Source organism: Melozone crissalis, unplaced genomic scaffold (assembly GCF_028551555.1).
Source record: "Melozone crissalis strain CALT ecotype California unplaced genomic scaffold, PUWL_Pcris_2 ptg000016l_1, whole genome shotgun sequence".
NCBI classification, from domain to species: domain Eukaryota; kingdom Metazoa; phylum Chordata; class Aves; order Passeriformes; family Passerellidae; genus Melozone; species Melozone crissalis.
In genome coordinates, this window is record NW_026535794.1 from 15,278,234 (window position 1) to 15,291,056 (window position 12,823).

At 38.0% G+C, this 12,823-nt stretch overlaps 1 protein-coding gene across 4 annotated transcripts in view; it reads left to right on the forward strand.

The window, feature by feature from the left end:
* Nucleotides 1–12,823, forward strand: part of ARHGAP12 (Rho GTPase activating protein 12) — a 79,197-nt gene that overhangs the window by 22,750 nt on the left and 43,624 nt on the right. For 3 of the 4 annotated variants that reach the window (XM_054273538.1, XM_054273539.1, XM_054273536.1), the window contains one exon: nucleotides 9,383–9,646. The exons of the other annotated variant lie outside the window; for it this stretch is intronic. In XM_054273538.1, coding sequence (XP_054129513.1) covers nucleotides 9,383–9,646 — 264 coding nt within the window. The remainder of the gene's footprint in view (nucleotides 1–9,382; nucleotides 9,647–12,823) is intronic. 4 annotated transcript variants of the gene reach the window in all.

Sequence of the window (12,823 nt, forward strand, 5' to 3'; positions counted from 1 at the left end):
TGTTTCTATAACTGATTCTGTTTTAGATACTTGAAGATAATTCCTTCTCTCAGCCACCTTTGGAATTTAATTAAGCAGCTCAACCTCCTTAAGAGCTAACACAGAGGTTCTGAAGGAGGAGGTCCTGCTCTCCTGTCACCTCAGTCAGACACTTCAGAAGTGTCTCTGGCTGACCTTGCAGTGACCTGCAAACACCCAAGGAGTCTAAATATGGGAGAGCCTTTTGTTTGTTTGTGGAGTTTCGTTTGTTTTGTTTTAAAAGTCTCAACGGGGTTAGTTTATTGCCATTCTGGTTTTTTCCATCCCTTTGCTGCAGGGCCACATCAGCATCAGGGGTGCAGAGGGCAAGGCAGATGGGGTTGCTCCTTCTGGTAGTCAGTGGCAGGTAGACCAGCCTAGCTGGGTCTTAAGAGTGTGTAATTAATCTTTGATTTTCTGAAACAAATACATTTGTGGTTTTTCTTGTTTTCTAAACTTTGGGTTGTTGCCTGACTCTGTGCCTTATTCATTTGGTCACCTGAACTGAATTAGCAAAAGTATTTGCTGAGCTTCTGTACAAGCAGAAGTGTCAGTGTGGTTCTGCCTTTCTGCACGAAGGAAATTCTTTGCTTGTGTGCATGGGTAGTTAGGGTAACTAACTCATTTAAAGTTACTTTGGCAAGTTACTTTTCTCTTGGCTTCCCTTTCTTCTAAGATTAGCTGACCAATTTTTTCAAAAGGAAAAAGTGAAAAAAAGTTTTTTTTTTTTTTTTAATAGTATACATTCTGATGTGTTAGAAATGATAGCTCTTGTGTGTACAGACTTAAGAACATTCTGAGATTATTATTTCCCTAATCCAAGTTTGTTTTATGTTAGAGTATGAATACATTACTTGATGAATAGATTTTATCATAATTTCTCTAGACTTTGGGTGCATAATTTATGTTTTGGTTTGTAATGGTATAGAGTTAGACAGTATGTAAGATGTAGCTCTTCAAATCAAATGTTTTGAAATTGTTTAGCCAGTCATGATCCCTAGAATATGCTTTTTCAGGTGTTCCTGTGTATAAATTGAGGACTGTTGAAACTTGTTTCCCAAGATTTTAATACAATATTTGTGGAAGTCAACGTGAATGGCTACAGCTACATCAGCTGTTTCTGAGGTTTATTCCTGAGTGGGCAGTGTAATCAAGGAAATTGCTCTCTGGAGTTTTGGGGCACATGAGAGGTGTAGCTGCTTGTGAATGGTAATTGCAGGTGATAAACTCAGGGAATACTTGGAGAGGCAGATGTGGAGGGTACAGGGTAAAAAGTGACTGGAGCCTACCAGTTACCCAACAGAATGTATTACTGTTAATATATTAGTGAGGCAAACCAACAGATGCCCTTCTAGTATTTGATTTGATACTTTGCTTCCTAGGCCATTTAACTGTGTTCTTCTTTGGGGTTTGCCACCTTAATTAATCCCATAAGGTATTTCCAGTATCCCAGTAAGTGTGCTCATACATCAGCTTTGCTCATATGTTTGAATACTGGTGATATTCTGCAGTTGCACATGTTATTAAAAACTTCTAAGTGTTGATGTTCATAAGCTCAAGAAGATATTTTGAAATTATTCTAACACCTAACAAAGAAACACTACCATGACAAATGCTTGCTGGATTTGCTGCCACGAGCAACATTTGGTGAAGCAGTTTCACACAAGTGAAATCTGCTTTTGCAGCAGAGTAAAAGGACAGCAGCTGTAAACTGAGTGGGAGTTCTGCATTTTCTTGTCAAGTGTTTGGAATGAAGTACCCTTTCCAACAGAACACATATTTGATGACTGTTCTGTTTTAGAACTATCTCTTGCAAATTGTTATTTTCCCTATTTTTTTAAGAATCCCCAACTATCTATTGTGAAAGTGAACCATTATAATATACATATAGAGTTTCTTAATTGTTCTGGGCTTTTCCTTCTCTTTCTAATAGGAGAATATTACAGTTTTTGGTCTACTGAATGATGGGATTTTGGTGACTTGTGTGGTAGTATTTAGACATCATTTTGTTCATTCAAGTGGTTCTCAAGCTATCTTTTAGGTTTTTGACTTGCTCAGTACAACTTCAGTAACTTGAGAGTTTTATCAGAGGTGGTGTTTATTTTCCCACCTGCAGTTTCATGGGTTCCTGGCTTTGCACTGCTTTGTGTAAGCACTGGACCCTCAAAAATACACTTAAAGGCTATGGGATTTGTACTTTTGAAAATGCAAAGTGTAGAAAAAAATTGCTATTCAGTTTGAAATGACTGAAATGGAAACTTTTCCATGACCTTTAGGCTATTATGAATTCAAATGACACCATTCTACACTATTCCACAATAATATTTCATAGGAGCACTTCTTAGACGTGCTGTGTTTCTGTAATGGGTACAACATAGAAGTGTTCCATGAAGATCTTTATAATCTGCCTTTAAGAATAGTTTCACCTCTCTGAGGCAAATGAGACATACAGCTATACATTAAACCAGTTAAAACCGTAAATGCTTTTGATAAGTGAGGAGTCTCCACTATTTCTGAAACTTCAAGAGATTATTCTGCTGTAAGAGCTCTAAAGCTACTAAAGTGCTTGTTGTGTTCTTGTGATACTTGCCATCTGAAAACAGTACCTATTGGCCTATTACAGGATAATTTTCCACTGGAGAAAGCAAGCTAGGCTTTTCTTGTGCTTTCTTAGTGTACTATTTTAGTTTGTATAGAATATATTCTTGAGAGAGATCACAAATGATTCCCAACAACGTTATTGTTCACAAATCTGCATTCAGACATGGACTCTGGGCTTCACAGAGCTCAAGAACTGGGAGCAATTGAGCTAAAATGCAGAAACAACTTGAAATTTAACTTCCCTAAAAGTGGAAAAATAAATGTGTAAATCTCCTTCTGTATGGCATATCGAGGTTGTTAAAGATGTGGGCTAAATTTCTGAATTAGGTTGCAGATACTTTCAACACACATAATAAAGTTACCAGCATTTAATCTGATGAACAGGGGGAAAAGGAGTGAAGGAAATTTACTCTCTGACTTTTGAACATTGTCAAATTTGGCTCGTCTTTCCTAGCTGGGGTAAGCTTGCTGTGTAAGCATGTATGACGTAAAGCGTTTCATATGGTATTGAAATTTTCTGCTATAGGAAAAGCAGCTTTGTCTATATCCTTGGACAAAAGCTTTTTTATGGAAGGGAGAAGCAAGATTGTGCAAGTGGCAAAGTACAAGTACATAAACACTGTCATCTTTGTGCATGTTTGACAAAGGATCCCATTGTAAGATCTTATTTCCGTTTTTTAAAATATTTGACATCACTGTTGCTGTCCTTCAGTATACTTTCTTTTATTGCTGTAAACTTCCTACGTGCATATGTCATAGTTTGCTCATGCACTGAGCAACTGCAGGGATGTGAATGGGAAGTTTGCAGTGCATACAGGGGAAAAAATGGTTTTCCATCAATTTTCTTTGATAAGCCACTTGTGATGGATGATCTGGGAGTGGTCTCTGGTACTCCAAGACCCAGCCAAATGCTCCCTCCTGTCCCAGGCTGTGTCCTGCTGCTGCAGCCAGTTTCCATTCCTGCTCCTGAGTGCTTGTCAGTGTGGCAGAAGGAGCCACCGTTCGCTTTCTGTACTGCAGGATTTTGCAATGCAATTAAATGAATCCTTATCTTAATGAGTATGAAAATAATTTAAGTTACCTCTTTTGGGCTACAAAGGGAAGGAAATGTATTTAGTTTGAAGGTCTTTTTGCTATGCACCTAGATATTGATAGATTACAGTAGCTGTAGATAAAGATTTATATTTTCATCAACTATAGGAATTTTTTTTTGTTTGTTTTATGAGAGAGCTGAAACAGAAGGGAATTTACATGGCTGAAATAACACAAGCATATTCAGGCAACCCCAATGTCCTAAGACTGTTTCATAATCTGGTTTTATTAAACAAAATATTAATAGAAGTATGTAAAATAAAATTAATTGTATGCAACTATCTCCAATAATAGAAAGAAGTAATATCTCAGCCTGTAGTTCAGTGTAAGTAGAATACAGACTTTCCTGAAAGATAAAATTAGCAAAGGTGAATCAGGCCTAATTTAACTGTTTCCAGCCCAATAGGAAGTTATGACTAGTCATTAAAAAAATATTTTGAATCTATGTGCTTAATTTTTAAATGGGATACTTTTAACTGTTGAATGACCTTTATTAGGCAGATATATTTGAGAGTTGATTTTATTTCTGTATTGTTTTGCAGTGTCATTTTTTTCTTACCAATTTATAATGGCAGATCAACTGAACACAAGAACTTCAATGCACTTAAATAATATTTGCATTACTATAGCTTGTCTGAAATTTATAATCAGCTGTTAACAGGCTTGTAGTATTCACTCTCATTGTTTTATCTGTTCCTTAGACTTACAGTGTGAATTATTCAGCCTATGTTTGAGAAGGCTAGAGTGTAAAAAGTTGTTTCAGTTCCCATTTTAATTTGGCTTGTTAAATTAGCTTGCTCTGTTCACCTCTGAGGTTGTAAAGGACTCACTGAAAAATCTCCTCTGTGTGTTTTTGGATATAAATTGTAAATATGCCTGTATCTGTTAGAAAGAAGACAGAGTCTGGAACATGTTTGTAAAAATATAAACCAAAAGCAGAAACAGGAAGGAAAAGATGAGCTAATTATTCCAGTTGAAGCTGTCACTTTATGAACATGAAACTGTAGAGTTTTTGAGATTTCTTTTGTATCGTTCCTGTTAGAATAAAGCTGGTATTGAAGTCCCAGGCCTTCCTAAAAGGACAGTGGGAATTCTTTGGCAAGAAGCTCAGTTGTTGAGGGAACTGGGATGCTTCATTCCCAGTCTCAGGATGCTTTGGGGTTTGCCTGTTCTCCTTTCTTGAGCTTACTGCTGCAGACACAGCATTCCCTTACTTTCCTTCAATATAATGCTCCTTTTTTGCATGAGTAAGGATAATCTGTTGTTTGTAACTTCATCAGGAGTATTGAGATTTGCCTTTTTTTTAAAGGTTCTTCATTTTTAGCAGCTACTTACAGCAGTCTGAATGCTGCTACTGAAATGAAAGCTTTTACATTCATGTTCATTGCTAACAGAGGCACCATAGTGAAAGCAATTTAATGTGTGGTCGGTCATGTTTTGCAGGCTAGCATTGCAGTCATTCTTTGAGCAGTTGTTATGTTCTACAAGTTTTTGTCTTGAATTTAAGTTCTATAAAAGGAAAAAAGGTAACTACCAGTTGCAAGTGAACTTTGTTTTCTGGCTTTTTGTTGCTGGCATACTCTGCCCCTTCACCAGGTACTTTCATTACTGAAATGTGTACGTTTGCTTCCCACTGCACTGAGTTCAGGTTTCCAGAGGCCTGATAGCATATCTGTGGCCTTTGTTAAAAATGTTGACTGTTCATTCATGAATGATTAACAGGTTGGTTTTTTTTTAAAGGCCCATATCTGCTTCCTACTGTGCCAGTATAAAAACTGTGTTCTGAAAGTGCTGTGAGTGCAGTCTCTGTTTGAAGAATGTTGTGTGTTGATCCTTGGAAAGGAAGCTTGGTCCTGCTTGCATGAAACTCTCTTCCTTGTCAATTACAACAATCTAGTGTGAGCAGACATTTTGGAGAGACCGAGGTTAAATGTGGCAGATTTTTACAGTATTCTACAGAGCATTACTGGGCTCTGGGAGAGGCCCTTATGTTCTTGTAGTTGCTAGTGTGCTTAATGGGCTGTACAATTTTAATTCATGTTGTAGTGTCATAGAAGTATTTCTGCTTGCTAATTTTCCTACATCACTTTTCCAGCAAGTGTCCTTCACTGTTCTTAGCAGGAGAAAGCAACATGAAAAAGTCTGAAATCCATATCAAATAGCAAATGAGTGTTGAAATGTTTGGAGTAGAAAGCATTTAGTGCGTGCATGCATGGGCACGTTGAAGGACGTGTTCTTGCAATTCTGATAGTGAGAAGACAAGGAGTCTCTTTGGGAAGGTTTAATTCCATGTTTATGAGCAGTCAGAGTTTGATAGTGCAAAAAAAAAAAGGCCTCAGGGAGGGAAGTTCTCACTGGAAGTCCTGCTTAGTGTTTAGCATATATTTAAATGTCCCTTAACTGTGTATGGTTTTGGGCATACACCCATGGAAGTGATCAGGAACTGTTTTGGTCTAGGTAATGCTTTGTCTAATCATATTAATATATTGTCAGTAAGTAATGATTTTGATAAATGAAAGTTAAATTAATCTACTTTTTGGCTTAAAATTATTCAAGTTTTTTGCAGAACTCAGTTGTGAACCCACAAAATGATCATTTGGAAGGAAAGGAGGAGGTGGTGCAGTACCTGGGGGCCCTACAGGCCATGCACTGTGACCTGCTTGAGTGGGACTCCCCAGCCTGGGGGGGATTGACCTTCCTGCCAACGCTGGCATAGAACATACACTGATGTAAATTTCACAAGGCTTTGAACTTGCTAAAAGCTGCTTTATTTATCAATAAATAAGACATTGACAAAATTAGCCTTGTTAAGGTTGAGTTCTGTTGAGCTGAGCAAATCCTAGACAAAACAACATACCTCATCATGTGGCTCAAGGTATGAGGAAGTTTCCTTGTGTGCTGCAAGGTTATTATAAATAGATCCTGATAACAGAGTCATATCCCTCAAAGACGTACTTAGGAGCTAAGCTGCATGTTACAGTCAGATTGGTGACTTTGCTTTTTCTTAATGCTTCGCTGAAAACAGTAATTTCCAGATGTCTTTCAAAAATCTTGCAGTTCTCCCTGAAAAATCTGTCAGAAGAGAAAACAACAGGGAATGAAAGGAGCTGGAGGGCTGGCTGGGCAGGACAGCTAGTTGTCTTGCTTGTTGCTGAGGAGAAAAGTTCTGTCTTCTCCTTGAAAACCAGAAATTGGTATCTTGAGTTTGGAAGCATTAAGTATTCAGAAGAAAATCCCTCATTTACACTTTCATATTGTTGTGTTTTAAACTTACCTTGTGTGCTGCCTGAGTTAGGTGGCAGTACTTTGGCTGTGAGCTCCCAGTATTGGCTGAGCACATCCATGTCCTGCAGTTTCATCTGGAGTTGTGCTGGTTATAATGCTGGAGTGGTTGAAAACCTCCATGTGAAGCCTCTGAGCCATATTCCTATTGCTTGAGAAAATACTCCAATGCAAAAATGTACCAAGCATTCTGTGTTTCAGGCTATTTGGAAAACATTTTTACTAATACATACAACTGTTCTCTTAGTGATGGCACTTAGCTGTCTTAATTAAAACAAAATAGTGGCTGTTAAATGTGGGCCAGACAGAGGAGCTGCCTTATTGCTTTGTGTGGAAGAGGAATTTCAGGAGGAGGTGAGGGTTGTGGAAGCCACCAGCCCCCCTTGGCAGCAGCCAGGGTGCTTGGTGGTGCCACTCTTGCCACTTCCTTAAAAGAGAGGAAGGAGCTGGAGGTTTGTGCGTTCTGTGGTGTCATTTCAATGACAAACCCTGTGGTTTATGTGGGAGGTGCAGCTCTGAAGGCTCTTGGACACCGAGGCAGAAATTGTGCTCTTGAATGAGGAGGCATCGAGATTGCTGCCCCAACATCCCAGGGAATTGGTTCATCATCCCTAAGACATTAGGGTGGTCTTCATTCACAGTAGTGTTGTTTATACTCTTAAGGCTCTCAAGATCAACTCTACCAAAGGTAGCTGTTCTACCCTCCTCACTAAAAAACCCAAACCAAATAAAACAAAACAACAAAAAAAGTCAACATGTGTGACTTGGATAGTAGAAAAATAACCTTTTACTGTTTATCAAGTTTTGTAGCAGATTTTTTCCTTTGATTCAGGTATAGGAGGATACCGATTGGTTTTGGCTTTCAGATTTTGCCAGTGCTGCAATTTTTTTGTTTTCAGCATTTCACTTGTGGTTTGCCTGAGATGTACTGTACTTGCTATATCTGGCAAGCTGTGTTGTCTCTTTTAAAGGCACGCAAAACAAGTCCGTGCCCGTTATAATCTCATTAAGTTCCTCTCTAGCTGTTTCCCCCTTTGGTTGTGGATATTGCCCATATTTGGTTCTACCTATGGTGCAATCAGTTTATATCTGATTGTGTGGTATGATACGCTGTCTTGCCTGAGCAAACCCTGATAATTTATGATTAGATGTGGCCTAGATTAGCATCTTATGATTTTAATGTTTAAAAGTACATTATAAAAGGTCTTTTATGTAATGTAGTAGCAGCCGGAGGCACAAGGACTTGCCTACAGCAAAGCTGCTCAATTAAAACCAAGGGGGATGGTATAAATTGTATAGTTTTTCCTTTAGAATACCTAATATTATGCCTCAAAATACAAAAATGGCAGTGCATTACTAGGAAACTCTTTAATTTGGTTTAATAACTAGCTGCTTTCACAATCTCATAATCACAGTTCTTGTGAAAACACATGCTCTTACTCTCTGCATGGCGTATTTGTATTAGGCTTTAAAAATTGAACATCTGAGGCTTTATTTCTCTCCTAAACACTGTAGGGGCTCATTTGGAAGTGCTTGTGGTTTCATTAAGTTCTTTGGTCTTCAAACCATAATTTCTGCTGTCTGTCACATTAGCAAACTATTTATTAATAAGCAATTGTCATTAGTGTTTTGTTTTCTTATGAGTATTTCTTGTTCTACTTTTGTGCGTGTATGTGAACAAAATAAGGTGGATAAGAATATCCACTTAGTTTTTACAAGAAGAGGGGGGTAATTGAAATACTTGGTGATGTTGCCTAAAATATTTTCAAATAAGCATGTTTGAAAAGGCATACAGGCAAACTGTCCAGGTGTTTCTCAGAATTTCTTAGTCAATTTCTTAATCACAACATTGTGCTCATCTTTCCGACTGAGCTGCCGGTTTAGACCTTGCTGAGAATGCAAAAGTGCTGCTTTACATTCACCATCGCTGTATCAACAGCGAGGTGGAAAGGCTGGGGAACAATCTTTGCCTAACAAGTGGCATCTCAGAAATGCTATGTATTGTCTTCAACAAGATCACATTACTTACAGTTTCTGAGCAATACTTGAACTGTAAAGCTGAAGTTTTTCAGCAAGGCATGGCAAGCGTATAATTTTTTGATGATGATTCCAGTGTATTTCAAATCCACTGTAAGACATAATTATCAGCTGTCATCAGGAGGAATGCTGAAAAATTGGTTCAGTATTAAATAATATAGCTTGTGATATCTACCTTAGAATTAAGAATCTAATGTTCTTATACCCCAGCATTTTATGGCTGTCCTTTGTGCTTTTGTATTGAACAACAAAAGAAGGAGTTTGTTGGTTTGTTTTACTACTGCATTCTGACTTGTAAGGGAGCATTCAAAAATTCATTTGCTCGTTAACAGTGCATTTCTTCTCTCGATAGCCAACTACTCCACCAAGCCAAGGGAGGCCTGATTCACCTGTTTATGCTAACTTACAAGAACTGAAAATATCTCAGTCTGCACTTCCACCTCTACCTACAAGTGCTCCAATCCAAATAAATGGGGAATGGGAAACCCATAAAGATACGACAGGACGCTGTTATTACTACAACAGAGGATCACAGGAGCGAACCTGGAAGCCTCCGCGGTGGGCCCGAGATGCAAGCATTAATAAAGGGGATTCCCAGAGCCATGCAGATCATGAGGTAGTTCCTTCTGAGATCAAAAGCAATGAGATTGTAATGCATTTGAATGGTCTTTTGCTGTGGGATTTGGTATCTCTTGGTTTTGAGGCGTCAAGGAGTGTCTTCCTTTGTCTTTTTGGTTATGTGTCTTGCTATGAAGTGGTCAACAGTTTCACTCTTGGGTTGCTTTTGTGTGCAGGAATGTGTGTGTAACTGTGTGGAAGAGTAGCAACTTGTAAAAAAATGCCTGTAAAAACAGCCCCATAACAGATACTGCTACTTTTGACTAGATTCCATTCAGACCATGAACATATTCTTTAGGGATATCAATGGAGTTTTTTCATTGTGTGAAAGTTCTGTTTTTGCAGAGCCTTTTGGTAAAGCTTTGCTGCTGACCTTGCTTGAGGTAGTTGAAGCTTACTGTGAAGTTATTTATGTTTAAAGATGATTTGGACTAATATTTGAGGTGCCAATTTATTCTGTGCAGCCAGTTGCTAGGGAAAGTCTGATCGTGACGTGTGTTTATCTGAACTGCAGTGGTTCAGATAAAGCAAAGGAATAGTTGGGAGATGGATATTACTATTTAGATATGCTTAAAATAGTGTTCTTGTGTCCAAACAGTACTGAGGTTAACTAGCTTCCTGATCGAAAGAGAAAGCAAATATTTATCAAAAAATCTTCTGCATATTTCACTTCTATATTCCCTTTTCAAATATATACATACACTTTTTTTTGGTGGATTTTCTCCTGTGACAACTATATATAGTGTGTCTATATATCCTATATATTTTATATATATATATATATATATATATCTCTAAGCTATAAAACCAGAGTTTAGTTTTAAAATTGAATTGTGAACTGCTCAAAATTTTGATTGCTGGAAGCCTGTCACAGAAGTCTACCTCTGGAAAGGTAGTAAGAGGAACAGGTGAGAAAGGGAAATGGAAACTTTTCATTTCCTTTGGCACTGGCCTTCACAGCAGCTGTGACATCCACAAGCATTTAAATAGCCAAATTTTCTTGCCTCAGGTGAATGGCAGCAACAGGCAAACAGAAGTAATGTTTATGCCTGTCCCTTTGGTATCTCTGGTGATGGTCTCTTAATTTATCCCTGACTGTCCTTTTGCTGGATAAGACTGGTTTTAGTTTGGGTCAGCTGATTGCTTTTTTGAGAAGTGATTCTCCTTGTCCTGGTAATAGTTTTCTCATTGTAGTTCCATCTCCTGGTAATGGTTTTCTCATTGTTGTAGTTCCATCTCCTGATAATTGTTTTCTCATTGTTGTAGTTCTTCTTTTCATGGAACGATTGCAAGAGTTCTTTCTTCCTCCCCATCTGCAAGCAATCCCTCTGACTCTTGCTCATACATCTGTACCATCACTTCACCACATGGTTGCATCTTTGGAATGCTTGATTTTTAATTTACTTTTTAAAAATTGCCCATACCTTCTTTCATCTCAGTTCTTCTGTTTATTTGTGGTGCTTCAGGTATCACAAGTTGGCCATCAGGTGCTTATGTCTATCAAGTTTTCAGTCTTTGTGAGACCAGTGGAGATACATGTTTTGATTTTTAAATAGACACTAAGTCTGTATTTCCAGTAGCATAAGCTCCTTAGGTAATTTTTGTCTTGGTTGGGTTATCAAAACATGGGTCTAGGGAGAGATACATGTTGCATGGTCATGTCAGTCCACTTCCCAGCAGTTGTGTTTTGATTTTGAAGCTGCCTTTCCCCCCACCCCTCTTTCCTTTTGTTTCTTTTCTGTTCTGCATTTGGGAACATGCTTCACACTCCACTGTTCATGTTCCTTTTTGGAACCTCTGGGTATTTAATCCCATATAAAGTAAAGATTGAGATCCAAGCCTGAGCTACAGGAAAATGTAGGACGTCTCAAATTTTGTCTGATCAGGGAAAGTTAGAGCTAATATATCTTAATAATTGTAAGTTGGCTTTTGTGCTAGCCTGAGTTATACTCTTTTAATAATAAAAGAGTACATGCAGAAGGATTAAAAGCTAGTTTCTACTAATTTGTCCTCAGAGGAGCTTGTGTTGTATTAGATAGCAAAATGGAAGGTGATGTAAAAATGAGAGCAGAGGGATCAGCTATTATAATATATGAGTAATATATGAAACGTGACATAGTTTAGAGTTGGTCTTTGAACTCTGTGATTAGGAAATCAAATTTTATTGGATAATTAACAAGGGGCAGAATTGTATCTTATTTGCTAAAGTAGCTGGTCACAGACATGGCACAAACAAAACAGGAGTAGGTCATGACAGTTAAATGGATGTTATATGTTAAATGGATGGGATATGGGGGAGCAGTGAAGTCCTATGGATAGGGCCTGTAAGAAGGTGTATAAGGTTTTGGAATTACAGATAAAATGTATTAGTGATTTGTTGATGTATCTGAGGAAGAAGGGTTTAACAGTAACTAGGAGGAATTTGTCAAGTGGAGTGATTTGATTAAGTTGAACTGTAAAAGGAATGAGGTGTCACAATATCAGAGAAGACAAACCCTTAACACATGGATAGGAGATCATAATGTGAAGGAGACATCCACAAATTACCCAACAGCTGTAGAAAAGCAATGGATTTTAATTGAATCTCGAAACTAGATTTAAATCATGTCCAGAATGTGATTTCATTCTATGGTTTTTGTTTTAATATAAACAAACGGTAATAAAGGGATGGTAGCTTCCTTAATTAGTATTCTTCCTGATTATTTTGACTTTCACAAGTAGTAGTGATGTTAAAAGCTAGAAAGGTGAAGTGATAGGAGGGACACAGGTTGCTGTTCCCAGTAAATGCATGGTGATGAACTGGTCTCTGCCCCCAGGAACTTTCTCTGTAAACAGAAGAAAGCCAAGAATGACAATAGAAGCAATGCTATGGGGGACCTTTTCTGTAATTCTCTTTAATGTCACAACAAAGTTCTTATAAGGCACCTGTCTGCTTAAGATGGGTTTATTTAAGCGTGGGATAGTGTAACTGGGGATGAGACTTGAGATAAAGCACGAACAATATGAAAAAAACATATAGGCAGTTAAGGCTGAAAAAGTGTTGAAAGTGAAATTGAAAGCTGAGGAACGAGGTTTAGTCAGTGTTCTCTAAACCCTGTTGATGCAGCTTTAGCAGCTGTTCCTGACAGCTGCGGGACAGGGAGTGCCTTGGCTTGGTAAAATTTGTAATAACTCA